This window comes from Mollisia scopiformis, assembly GCF_001500285.1.
Source record: "Mollisia scopiformis unplaced genomic scaffold LY89scaffold_7, whole genome shotgun sequence".
In the NCBI taxonomy this organism is placed as follows: Eukaryota; Fungi; Ascomycota; class Leotiomycetes; order Helotiales; family Mollisiaceae; genus Mollisia; species Mollisia scopiformis.
In genome coordinates, this window is record NW_017263587.1 from 1,297,951 (window position 1) to 1,311,846 (window position 13,896).

The 13,896-nt window shown below is 43.2% G+C and overlaps 1 protein-coding gene across 1 annotated transcript; it reads left to right on the plus strand.

The window, feature by feature from the left end:
• Positions 1–1,562: 1,562 nt before the first annotated feature.
• Positions 1,563–4,289, plus strand: LY89DRAFT_641643 (WD40 repeat-like protein). The gene is made up of 5 exons (XM_018211721.1): positions 1,563–2,144; positions 2,223–2,304; positions 2,357–3,221; positions 3,268–3,738; positions 3,785–4,289. The coding sequence occupies exons 1-5, from the start codon at positions 2,009–2,011 to the stop codon at positions 4,010–4,012; spliced, it is 1,782 nt and encodes a 593-aa protein (XP_018074467.1). The 5' UTR covers positions 1,563–2,008; the 3' UTR covers positions 4,013–4,289.
• The last annotated feature ends 9,607 nt before the right edge of the window (positions 4,290–13,896 follow it).

A 13,896-nucleotide genomic window follows, 5' to 3' on the forward strand; every position in this document is an offset into this window, starting at 1 on the left:
CTCTGTGCTGGATATATGGGCTGTTGCCGAGTTTGACGTTCTCGAAGCATAAAGTACTGTAAGGACGGACATCTGAGAAGCTACAAACACTCGCATCGATATCGGCTGTTGGTTTCGAGGCGAGAGTGAGATCTGATAACGAGCATGACGTTTTACGTTTGGATGCTGAAAGTTTCGATTTCTGCCCCTCTTCATGCGGTACCATCGGAGGCAAAAAAGTCCACATCCCAGACTACCTAGGTATTTGGGATGATCACGTGAAAAGGTATTGGGCAGAGAAATAATTGTAAAAGGATACTTCGCCTAGAGGTAGACATGAAAGTTTCAGAGTCTCTGATACCATCAATACTGTATTCAACTTCTTATGAAAGTCAAATTGTACATCGTGATCGGTATGTACCCCTTTCCATCACCCTCGGCTGATAACGTTGCTGGAAACTTGGCAGCCGATTGCGCAACATCAGGCCGCCGCAGTGCGGGCGGATGTGAAGGGGCGAGCGATGATCCAGCCAGCGGTCATGCAGAGATGCACGTTGGAGAAAGGATCTCAATCACTACAGTACTAACCCACATAGGATGGCTGTCGGTCTCGTTTCCTTTCTCCATTGAGCCCGCCTAGAAACGTCGCATTATTGCAGACTGCGGTTCGGGCGGCTGTTGAAAGAAGAGGGAGGAGGAGAGATGGGGCGCTCGACCTGAGGGTGTACGGTACCGGACAACTGATGGGGGGTCTGTGAACGGGGGAGTATGGGGTAAACGAAGGCAACCTCATGATGCACATAATAATAATATCTTCAATAATCGGTTCGTCAGCAACTGCATTCGTTACTGGAGAAGAGCTGCGGCAGGCTTTCATTGGGGTGGGGTGGGGTGGACTGTAAATATGTATGATGATGCAGGCAACAGTGTTCCATATGATACCAGGTGAAGGTTAAGTTCTAGCGCGAGGACAGCGGCGTTTCTCCTCCAGCACGGAAGCGTGACAAGCAAGGCAACGTAAAGTAAAATAAAATAAAATAAAGCAAAGCGAGGCAAAGGCAGCTAGGCAAGGTTGGGTTACATATTTTGGCGGCTTCCATCCATACAGTTTAGTACGAAGTACAGTCGATGCACACACCGCTCCCGAACTCCCAAGCTCACCCAAGGCAAGCTTGTCCGTGGCTGGGTTGATGGTTGTTTGCGGCCGGGCACACACCAGCGGCGAAGAAGGGGGTGCGGTGGTTGTGGATACGGATGTGCAGGCCATGACATGGTTCAGATATGTGGCTGCAGGGCCCGGCTATGACAGCAAGACGCCTGTCGGTTGATGAACCCTCCTTTCACCAGGCACTCAATCTGGTTAGCTGCCGCGATCTCACTCCCCTAACCACACGACACTAACCAGCCACCCTAACCACCCCCCTAACCCAGACATTTCCTCTCCACTCCGCTTACTTAAGACATGCCTGGCTTTCAGACCCCTGTCAACCAGGTGAACCTGAACTTCCTCCCTCTCTCTTAGCGTGGGTAAGGTGAGTTCGTGTGGATTTCAATTCGTGCCGCCGTGGACGAGCCCCAAAGGTTGGGTTGCTTGCTTCTTCCCTTCCTCTTCTTTGACACCCGCCGTTCTTCTCTTCGATCCATCTCTTCTCCTCGTCAATCTCCGCCTCCCTCAATCATCGTCTCTCCATCTCCATCTCCATTACTCGACACCGCGACCACATATCCCCATCCACCACCATTCGCACCCAAGACGCTTCTACTTACTTAGTACAGTTTCAGTGACTGAGCTGCGCGACGTCCCTCAGGAACAACGCCAAATTTGACATTCTAAGTCAGCCCTGTGTTGGCGCACGACCTCGTGTGCTCTTTCCCGAGGCGCACCCCATAACACCAAACATCACCAGCTCCATCAACTCACGACCACCCTTTCGCGCATCCCCAAGAGGCTGCGGAGGGTGCGCAACAATTTTGGTCTTGGTTGCAGAGATTGTCCACGCTACAATAGCTCCCGCGTCAGCCTCTCACCATGTCAATGTATAATCCTCACCGAGGTCTGGGGCCTGCTCCGGGCGCAGGAAATACCCGTCTGAATGAGCTGCTCGACAGCATTCGTGTCGAGTTCGAGAATCAAGCTCGTGCGAGCAATGATTATGAACATTCAAGTAAGTCGGCGCCATGAACACCTGTTTGCAGGCAGATTCGCTGCATCACACCCAACACGCACTAACGAGATCTGCTAGTGACACAACAAATTAATGAGATGCAGATGGTTCGTGAGAAGGTTTATGCTATGGAACAAACACACTTGGCGTTGAAGTCAAAGTATGGACGCTCCTCTCCATGTCTCGAATCGGTGCTAACTTGTGTGTAACAGATATGATGAAGAAATTCGAAGCCTCCACCGCGAACTCGAATCCCGAGGAGGTAACCCGCGCCCATCTGGCATTGGTGGCCCTGCCCAGAATGCTGCCTCGAGACCTCCGGATATTGGACATGGCCCAAGCAATCTGTTCGGGGGTATAATGGCAGGTCAAGGAGGGCAAGGAGCTCCCGGCCTTGCGCCACCCCCGCAACCAGAGCAGCATGGTCCTCCTCAACACCAAATGCCACAACCACCTCCTCCTCCTCCAAGTCTGCAAGGCCCTCCTCCACCACAACAGCCTTTCCAAGGTGGTGGATATCCAGGACCTGCACCAAATGGTTATTCTCAGCCCCCACAATCAACGTCATCACCCGGCCCAGGTAAAGGTCGCATTCTCAATCGCGGACCAGGTGGCCCAGCGACCCCTCAATTGAACCAACCTATCCCATATCCTGATCCACGAGCTGGCGCATCACCACAGGTTGGTCATCCCGTACCCAATCAGCACCCTCAATTCAGAGTTGGAAATGCTCTCGCTGAGTTGGATCTTGAACGCCTGCCCGGACATCAGAAGAAGGTGGAAGCAGATTGGTTTGCCATCTTCAACCCGGAAGTTCCTCGTGTGTTGGATGTTGACTTGGTCCATACTCTTCAACATGAGAGCGTTGTTTGCTGCGTTCGCTTCAGCCACGATGGAAAATATGTGGCGACAGGTTGCAACAGATCTGCTCAAATCTTCGATGTTGTCACTGGACAGAAGATTTGCATCCTTCAAGATGAATCTGTTGATTCTGTTGGAGATCTCTACATCAGAAGCGTTTGTTTCAGTCCTGATGGAAGATTCCTCGCTACCGGTGCTGAAGACAAGTTGATCCGAGTCAGTATATTTAGCTTTCATCTGAAGTACTCGCTAATCTGTTTAGGTTTGGGATATCGCATCAAGAACTATCCGAAACACCTTTGCCGGTCACGAGCAAGACATTTACTCGTTAGACTTTGCTCGCGACGGCCGAACTATCGCTTCCGGAAGTGGAGACCGCACTGTTCGTCTGTGGGACATTGAGGCAGGTCAAAACGTCCTGACCTTGAGCATCGAAGATGGTGTCACCACTGTTGCTATTTCACCCGATACCAAGTTCGTTGCTGCTGGTTCTCTCGATAAAAGTGTTCGTGTTTGGGATGCCGTTACTGGTTATCTTGTTGAACGCCTTGAAGGTCCAGATGGGCACAAGGATTCTGTCTACTCGGTCGCTTTCGCACCAAACGGCAAGGATCTTGTTTCGGGAAGTTTGGACAAGACTATTAAGATGTGGGAACTTGTCGCACCAAGAGGTGGACATCCCAGTAATGCTCCCAAAGGTGGACGTTGCATCAAAACCTTTGAAGGCCACAAGGTATGTCTTTTTATGTGTATTCAACTCATGATCTAACATACAATAGGACTTTGTTCTTTCCGTCGCCCTCACTCCCGATGGAAACTGGGTCCTCTCCGGCTCCAAGGATCGTGGTGTCCAATTCTGGGATCCAAGAACCGGCAATACTCAACTCATGTTGCAAGGTCACAAGAACAGCGTCATTAGCGTGGCACCCAGCCCAAGCGGTGGTAGCTTCGCTACTGGTTCCGGCGACATGAGAGCCCGCATCTGGAGCTACAAGCCCTACCCATGAATCAACCTTCCGAAATGAATTAAATAAGCAATGACAGGCAATGGCAATACATATGTATGCGACACAGGCGAATGGCAAGGCGTATTTCGGGGTGGCTGTGAAAGGAAGGTCTTCCGAGATCGATGGGATGGGTCTCCTTTCTTTACTTATCTGTATTGATTTGTTTGTGTTTTTTTGGTTGCGTTTTGCAGGGTGGTGAGAGATGGTGTGGTGTGGATAACGTGTTGCAATAAAAAATAAGTAGTGAGTTTTGAATGGAATAAGATATTGATATCAGCTTTTTGTTTTTGGTGAATCTTCAGCTTTCTATTCTCTAGGGTTGACTGTATTTCTCGATTTCCCAAGTAGGAAGGAAGAGGAAGGCTGGCAGCACTCGAGAGGTCTATAAAAACCCTCCTCCCTCCCACCTCTCAACTACCAACCTTCGCGCAATGGAACAACAAACGAACATCCCTCCAAGAAGTAGGCACAACCTCGAACTCCCCATAATTATGAGCGCCGGGCCTGGCTCAATATCTCCCTGTTTGTTCCTTTCCCTGCTCCCCAGCTACCTAGTCATCTCCTTACTCACATCCATTTCACTGTTGTCAATCTTATAGCCACCATCACCTCTTGGCCCCCTCCACTCCCTTCTCTTCTCATGCACCCGAAAAAGCCCTGGACTCAGTAAAAAAAGTGTGTAGATCTACAATTGTACCCAGCTCCGGATCCGGGGGGTCTCGCAGCCCCAATCCTACTGCGAATCTTCTTTTGGGCGCTCTGAATATTTGCTAAAGAAATCCAGAGAAACTTCGGGCGGTCGGTCGGGGTTTATATAGATTTTTTTTAAGGAGAGCTGTTGGACGGACGGGGTTTTCGGGGGGTTGATATATAGAAATATAATTTCACTAATAACTAATTATTGCACGCGGGGAGTTTAACCTCCAGACGCCTTTTTTTTTTTTTTTCTGGTTTCAAAAAGAATTCACTGATATTTTTCTCGGACTTTTTTGATTTTCCGGTGTAGTTTTGCTATATATATATGAATCTCTTTTTTTTTTCTTCTCTTTTTCCCCAAAAAAAATCTATATAGGTTTTGGAGAGGGGTTTGGGGGGGGGGGGGGGTTGAGGGAAGTTGAGAGGTTGCGGGGTTAAGGAGAAGGTGGGGGAGAGTGGATTTTTTTTTGGTGGAGAACCTGAAGGGGAGGTGAAATTTTTTTTTTTTTCTTTTTTATGGAGTTGAGGGGATGAGGGTGAGAGAGGATCAGGAGATGTGGTGTATGTAAACCCTTTTCTCCTCCTCCTCCTCTTTCTCCTCCTTTTTTTCTCGTTAACGATAAATAATATGAGGACTTGAGAGATTTAACTTTGAGTTTTTGTTTGGTTCCTGGTAATTATTTCATAGGTGGTTAATATGAAGAGTATGCATTTTTTTTTTTTTTTTCTTTAGTACTAAATTGTTGTTTATTGTTGTTCATATAATGTTGTTGTTAATTTTGTAGTTACGACTAGTATTAAATATTGCTGTTATAAAAATAGATTATTGCGGATTAGTAAAAAAACGGATAGAAAACTTGCAACAAATAAAAGTATTGCGGATAAATGAAAGCGTTGCGAGTAAATATTAGTATTGTGATTTTTATATTCCAGTCTCATCCGAGAATCGAGGCAGGTGTAGACAATTAGAGTTAATGTTCCTCTGTGAAAAAAGATCAAGTAGTTTTTATATTTATAGAAAAATTGAGGGTTACGAGAAAGAGTAAGTGAATTAGCTTTTTGATAAATTAGAGAATCCGGTGAGGTAGGTATAAGCAAATAAGAAATATATAAAACATTTTTTCTCCCGGTTTTTCCAAAACTAATAAAAAACCCGACAATCCGAACACATCAAATTCGGCTCTCTTGTTACACTATAATTTAATAGCATAACCTGTTTAATGTAGAGAATATTTATTTCCTCTCTCTGTATCCTGTTATTGTCGTTTATTATTGTTAATATTTTGTTTATTGTCAAGTTTTGATTGCGGCTAATAATAATAATAACGGTTATATTGCTAAAGCGTTGCGGATGTGTATAAATATTGCGGCTGGGGAAAAAAGTTATAGATGTATAAAAAAGTTGCAGATTAGTGAAAGCGTTGCGGATAGAAATTGTTGTTGCGGATTATATTTAAATAAAATCTAAACTCACGAAATAAGGAGGTAAAGAAATCTGTCGCCATTTTAAGTAAGTTTTGTTTAAGCGTGTCAATAGTTCCGGGGGGGGGTTATATATAAAAATAGGGGTAGAAAGGAAGGAAATAAGTTTGGATTTTAGTAAACTGAAAAATTAGGCGGAGTAAGTAAGTGAATTTGACTTTAACTTTAGTGGAGGGTAACGAGGGCTAGGGGTATATAAACGCCTCTCCCTTCCTCTCTTCCTCTCCTCAATTCCCCACAAAAGTCTATTGATGATGACGACATAACGGAGCATAGAGCCTGGTGTCTTACTCTTTGTCCACCTCACCCTTCATTTCTAGGTTACTACATACTAGGAAACTGCGTCCCCTTTCTTATGTCTTCTTCTGCGTTTTTAACTCATTGTTTACTGTTGTTAATATTTCTTTTACTACCAATCTTCTTAGCACCACCATCGATACCAATAGCAACCATAGTGTTAAACCGTTGTGGATACGTGAAAGAAATGCGAAATTAGTGGTTTTATGGCGGATTGCACTCAAATAGGTCCCAGCCTCACAAAATTGGAAGGGCGCATTGTTGTGCGCCGGAGTTTAGTTTCTCCGTGTGAAGAAAGGTTGGAGTTTATATGCTTGTTAAAGGAGGCTGAGGTTGAAAACGGAGAGCAAAAGAACAAGTAAATATAAATTTCACAGAGACGAAGGAGAATCGGCGAAAAGAGAAGCTGAGAGACCGAACAGTGAATCTAAGTTTTATGGAGAAGAAGAAAAATCGGCGAAAAGAGACTGAGAGGCCGATCAAAAGCAAGTGAATCTAAGGTTCATGGAGAAGAAGAAGGACCGGCGAAGAGAGGAGCCGAGAAGCCGTATAAAGTGAATTTAAGTTTCATGGGAAAAAAAGAAGAATCGGCGAAAGGAGACCGAGAGGCCGAGCAAAAGAACAAATGAATCTAAGTTTAAGAAGAAAAAGAAGGATCAGCGAAAAGAGACGCCGAGAGGCCGAAGGGTATATAAACAAACCATTTCTCTCTCCGCCTCTTCTTCTTTGATCAACCATACTGGACTTTCAGTGGCAGAGAACTACAAGTTCGAGCAGAGGTCGGCAGAAAAACCGGAAATTGGATTCGGAGACATCATGGAAAGCTCCACGATCCTTTCCTGACTATTTCCTTCTCAAGCTCTAAACACAAAGAATATCCCAAAATTATTGTCAACATTTCTTTCACTATCAAGCTTATTGCTATGACAAGTGACAACTTTCGCGCTCTAAGCAGTACTATTATAGATAAAAGAGATATGTCGACAAGGACCATCTGTGCCTCCCAATTTCTAAACTTTTTTCTGCCGACAAGAAGAAGAGGCGGAGAGAGAAGTAGTTTATATACCTCTCGGCCTCTCGGCCTCTCGGCTCTTCTTTTCGCCGAATTTTTTTTTAATAAAACTTAAATTCACTTTATTTAGTTCATTTAGTTTCTTTTTTCTACCAAAGTTCGAACTTTATTTTTAAACTTTTTATAACCTTTTTTTTATAATTATAAAAGCACACAATCTTCTACGCAAAAAAGCGAAAACGAATTTAAACTTAAACTTCCTTCTTCCTATTCTGTGCTCCGTCCTAATTAGTGCGTATCCGCAACAATAATACTCATCCGCAACAGCCCCACCCGTCCGCAAAACTCTCACTTAAGCTTAAAACACAAAATATCGCTATTCCTAGATTATTGTCAACATTTCTATTATTGTCGACCTTATTGCTGCGACTAATGGTCACTACCACGGTCAAGCAGTACTATTGCGAATAAGGGAGAGTTTTGCGGACAAGTGTATCGTTGTTACGGATACACACTTAAATAGGGTGGTATGGATCCAGCCTCACAAGTCAAGATGAGAAGAAGGAAATGAAAGTCGAAGTTAATTGTCCGTTTTTCTTTCTTTGTTTTGACATCCATCATGTCGTCCCCATACGTGATGACTTTTTCATGACCAAAGCACGGTCTGCGCGACCGGGAATGAATCTTTTTAGAAAGTTCACAGTATCCAGGAACTTTCTTAGTGCGTAATTTGTGACTAAATAAATGGCTCTTTTGCTGCGCTACCGCGACTCTCCCTCTGTCGTACATCCACCGTGTTTGTCTCTCTCTCAAACTCTCTCACTAAAACTTCGTCTATTTGTGCTAAGATTTCTTTTGAGTCATTGAGTGTGCGAGACATTTTTGATGTTTTTGTGCCCAGAGTTGTGTGTCTTTTAGAGTTATAAAAGGTGTAGATGCTGAAGAATGAATCTTAACTCTGGTGGAGAAGAGAGACCGAATAAGGTGAATCTAACTTTATGAAAAAAGAAAGATCGGCGAAAAGAGGAGCCGAGAGGCCGAGGAGTATATAAACACTTTTCTCTTCTTCTTTTTTATGAATAATAAACAAATTATACTTTATACCGACATCTCATTATTCTTGCCTGTAGTAGACATGTCTTACTACTATTCTATGACTCAAAGATCTCAAAAAGTTCTTTCTTTCTTGTATATTATTTTTTGTTGTCAACACTTTGATTACGATTAACGACAAAGTATTGTGAAAGAGTGTCAGTATTGCGGAAAAGCCACAGTCTTGCGGATGGATAGGAATATTGCAAATCAATATGGGCGTTGCGAATTCCTAGCTTACATCCGGACGGGATCCAACCTAAGACGCAAGTTGTAACTTGTTTGAACTTGGACTTTTTTTTGTTTAGAGGTTTAGGTTTTTTTTATAGTTGCTAGTTGAGGAGAGAGAACTGAATAAGACGAAATGTGGGTTAGGTCGCGGTAAGTGAATCTAATTCTGATCAAGAAAGATCGGCGAAAAGAGGGAGCAGGGGACCGAGGGACCGATGGGTACCTATATAAACACCTTTCCTCCTCTTCGTCTCTTCGTCTCTTTTTTTTCTTCTTCTTCTTTTTCTTTAAAACAACATCAATTAGCCGCAAGTCAGAAAAACATGAAAACGTTGTTGGAGAATTCAAGAAAGGGCTGTGAGGATTACTAGTGGGGTAAGTTGCATTTCCCTATTGTTTGAAATAATCCAAGAGCTCACTTCATTCTTTTTCACTATTGTTAACTCTTTTCTACTACTGTCAACAAGAGCCACCACGGCCAAAGATAATATTAAAAGTTATAACACTCATTAATTGCTGATGTGTAGATTATTGCGATCAAGTGAGTGCGTTGCGGAACAGTATGGCCGTTGCGGATCGCCAAGTTCATATTCGGACGAGATTTGGCCTCAAAGAACAGAATATAATTTGATATTTATTGTTAGATTTTTCGTTCGAAAATTGAGTATTTCTCTAGGAGAGAGATAGCTGAAGGAGCAAGGGAAGAGACGTGTGAAGTAAAACTATGATAGAGCAAAGAAACTAGAAGGTGAATATAATTCCCATCTAAAAAAATCAGCGAAAAGTGGGAATGAGGGGTATATAAACCACTCCTCGTCTCTTCTTTTTTCATTCCTAAAAAATTCTACAATAGGGCTAGGCGAATCAGTGGTGTGATGACTTGTATCCTTCTTTATTTGAAATAGATCCAGGATCTTGCGATGCTCTGTCTCCTTTGTTTGTTATCAACTCTTCTGTTATTGTCAATAAACCCCACCACGACCCACGATGATATTAATGGTCATGGAAATGAGCCGTTGCGGATGAATGGGGTATTACGGATGACTAGAATATTAGGGACAGGTTAGTGGGTTGCGGGTTGGTGTCTCTATTGTAGATTACACTCACCAGAATCTACCCTCATCTCTAGTGTGAAACAAGAAAGATGTAGAGCGTTGGTTTCCTTTTAGTGTGAAAGCTCAGAATTTATATAGGGGAGAGATGGAAGAGAAGAATTCATGTTGACAACAGCTATTCCTTACACCTTTCATGCTCCTATTTTGCTTCTTTGCCCATACCTTAATAACGCACAGTCTAACCGGTACACCACATAGCCTGGGCCTCATCCCCCTCATAGCAAATGTACGCCATGTCGTAGAATGGCCACTTTTTTCTTGTAGAAATAAGACTCAGCGAGGTGCGTTTATATCGTCACTAGCGCCACGCTAGTGTGCTGTTTTGTATTTGCAAGTGAATCTGATAGGTTTTGGATGATGATATCCCACTACCCTTGGTTCGTAAATATCTAGATTGAACTTTTTCTTGAAAGCAAATGAATGTAGGTCTCATGAAAAAGAAACGGCGGAAAGAGAAGGAGGGCCGAGAAGGGGTGGTACATTGGAGGGTCATATAAATAGTACTCCGTTTCCTTGTGTTTTCTTTTCCTTTCCTTTCCATCAACAATTAACGATACTATGTATACTATACCATAACACGTGCTCCCTGGACCTGGTGGTTATTTGTCAATGAAGTTCATGGGAACTTGTAGATAATTAAAGCACTTCGTCCTCCCATTTTTTATTGTCAAACGTGTCTTCATTGTCAACGCTCACACCACAGCTAACAACAACAATCATATTCGCACTATACTGTTACGGATGGGGGATTGTTGCGGATAGATAAAGTATTCGGACAAATAAAAATATTGCGGATTTTTAAATTCACATTTGGGCCTGATCCAGCTTCATCTGTGAGGTCTGAGACATTTGAAGTTTGAGTTTCTTGGAAAAGAATTAAGCGTTTCTATAAAAGAGAAATGGAAGGAGGGGAAGAAAGATTTAGTTTGAATTCTTCTGAGTGGATGTGAATCCAAGTATCATGAAGAAGAATCGGCGAAAAGAAATGATGAAAGTGTTCGCAGTGTTTTCCGGCCCCCGCCCCCCATGTGCATAGCTTAACTTGCCAGAAATGTGGATATGTAGGCATGCTACTCCAACTTGAGGAGAGCGTAGAAACAGAAGTTGTTCAAAGATTCAAAGTCCGTCAGCAATCAAGTACTTCAAAGCCGCGTAAATTGTCTCTTCTTCAAGTTAAAGTAGCATGACCGGATAGCAAGAAACTTATGTATGATGGAAGGGTACATTGTAAACCTCCCTCCTCTCTTCCTCGTCTCTTCTCTTTCTTTTTCATAGACAATAAATGATGCAATTTCCTCAACATCAAGCAATACTATACACACCATCACATGCATTTCTGGGGCCAGTAATTGCCCCATCAATAATGACATGTTTAACTCAAACATCTCAAAAAAGGCCACATAGATAGCACTGAGGAGTCTGACAAGTGCAACGTACAATTGAAAGCGAAAAATTTCGCATCTAACTCGCTATTGTTCGTACCCAGGAACCGACTTTAAGACACCATGAGTGTTGATCGGATTTGAGACGCTCACGTCAAAATCTCATCACGGCTTATGCGATGTGCAACAAAATCTTGGGATGTCCGTACCCGTAAGTCAACTATGATATATAATAAATGAGAATTGGATTTCACACATCGTGGACTTGCCACACGAAAAATTACCTCTATCCAATCTTGCCAACCTGAGTAGAATCGATTTATGCTGTGATTTACTGTCAACTTCTCTTCTGCTGTCAACAAGTTTTACCGCGGCTAGCAACAAAGTGTTGCAGATGAGGGAAAGGGTTGAGGATAGGTGGGGGCGTCGTGGCTTGCTCAAATCCACATTAGGACGGGATCCAGCCTCAGAAGAAATGGACCATACCTCCCAAGCCCCGATGTCCGAAGCTGGAGTTTCTATGTGGGAGTGTGGATGTTTTTATAGTTGTCAGATGGAGGGTGAGCTGAGTGAGAACAGAGGCTGGGTTGGGTTGCAGTAGGGGTGAATTCCAAATTTTCGGCGAAAGAGGGGTATTTTCGGCGAAAACAGGGGGAACAGGGCTGAGGGTATATAAACCACCCTCCTCTCTTCACCGTCTCTTCTTTTCTTTTTCTTCAAAGATACTGAAGATGAGCTGAAGGTAAATGTGCTTTTTGAAAGCTGCGGTTATGTTTTGACCAGACTAAAATCTTTTGCACAGCAACTTGCTATTGACACCCTTTCCTTGTCTTTCTCACAAGTATACAATAAAGCGTTGTCATAACTAAGCCTGCTGTCAACAACCACACCACGACGAACATCAATAATTACGGTCATGGCACTGAACTGTTGCGGATAAAGAAATATTGCGGATGAGTGAGAGTATTGCAGGTTGCTAAGATCACATTTGGACGAGAATCACCCTCATCCTTGAAATAATAGAGAAGTAGAAATCTGAAGTTAGTATTTCTTTGTGAGTAACTGTGTAATTTAATATATTTGTTTCTTGGAGATAGAACTAGATTAATTGAGGTGAATTGAGAAAGAGGTAAAGGATTGGAGTGGGCATCTAGTGAATTCACAGAGATATACAGAGAAGTGCTTTTTTTTGGGCAGTTGAGGAACAAGTGAATGAGAGCTTGAAGGATATATATATACACACTCCCATCCTGTTTCTTCCGTCTGATGAACAAATGGTAGCCAACCTAAATCGGCACCATGGTGTGGATGATTGAAACTGGGGGCGTACTTTTCGGTATATCATGTTTTCCATTGTGATGAGAAATTGATGAATCGGAGAGTGAGAGGTTGGGGATCGTTGTTGTTGTTGCTGTTGTTGTGGTTTTCTTGGATTATTGGTGGTGATGAGGGTAAAACGGTTATGATAGTGGTTGTTGGGTAAGTGTAAGTGTTGTCACTTGAGAATTTGTATATTGACGATAGAAAATTGGCAACAGAACTGATACTCATAGAGCTAGTGATTTTTGAAGTGCAGTTCTGGTCTTTAATCCAGGTTCTTGCTCTGGAATTTTGTTCTCACTTAGCGAATGTTACTAGGGGAAAGTTGGGAAACTGCAATTTATGGGAAATAGTAGTTTATACTCTGAAAGGCGCTTTTCTTGTTTCAGGGTTTCTGGGGGAGATATGTCAAAGTATGCCGTATCTAAATAAATTTACTCGGAATGTCGCTTCCGTAGTTCTAAATTTTTGGTGGGGAAAATTTACGAGAAAAGTATATTGTTTTGTCCTCTTAAAAGCTAACTACTTATTCTGCACCTTTTCATAGTGAGAAGTCAAGACGCGAGGCAACGATTGATAGCCTGACTTAAGATCATGTCTACTGGTGGTAGTTTCTTACCATCCGAGAAAATCCCTATTACCCCTAAGCCCTTGTGGATGAAGGCTTGTCTTATGTCTTTGAAAATCATTCCAGCTACCTTAAAGATCAAGACATTGTTGAAGCATTCAAACTCCACGACTGGGAGTTTTTGGAAAATTGGCTGTGGGAGGAATACAATCCGCAGAGTGATTCCATGGAAGCGAGTTCAGCAACGATGAGGTGCAATATGTTCGATAATCAATCAGTTCAACGGGGTTCACAGCGCAATCAGCGCAATTCGTGCTATTCGCGCTACTAGCGCAGAAAGCGCCAAAAAAAAAAAAGGCAGACTTGCAGAATAGCAGGAAAGTGCGGTGAACATCTCAAGTTCGGCAAGTGAACTTTTAATGTCTTCAATCTCTATGTAGCCCGAATTTGGAACTCTCGGATTATACCAAGCTATTCACCCCAGTACCTTTAATTTGTTCGATAGTATTATCACACACGACAAAAAAGACCAACTCGCCGACAATTTTCCAGAGCCACTGATGCAGTTTCGTGGCCTTCTACAGTATGAGTATGGAGCTTGTAGGGAGTACGGCAAAGGAAGCCAGCTTGAAAATGCCCCGAAGCCACTTGAAATTTTCCTTTGCGCTTTCTGTTACCGAACGACACAA

What these genes read in the sequence shown, in the direction of transcription:
- LY89DRAFT_641643 (XM_018211721.1), top strand. Translation starts at nt 2,009, where the DNA reads ATGTCAATGTATAATCCTCACCGAGGTCTGGGGCCTGCTCCGGGCGCA. An exon ending in CAATGATTATGAACATTCAA is followed by an intron (nt 2,145 to 2,222) that starts GTAAGTCGGCGC and finishes GAGATCTGCTAG; the next exon opens with TGACACAACAAATTAATGAG. An exon ending in CTGAAGACAAGTTGATCCGA is followed by an intron (nt 3,222 to 3,267) that starts GTCAGTATATTT and finishes TAATCTGTTTAG; the next exon opens with GTTTGGGATATCGCATCAAG.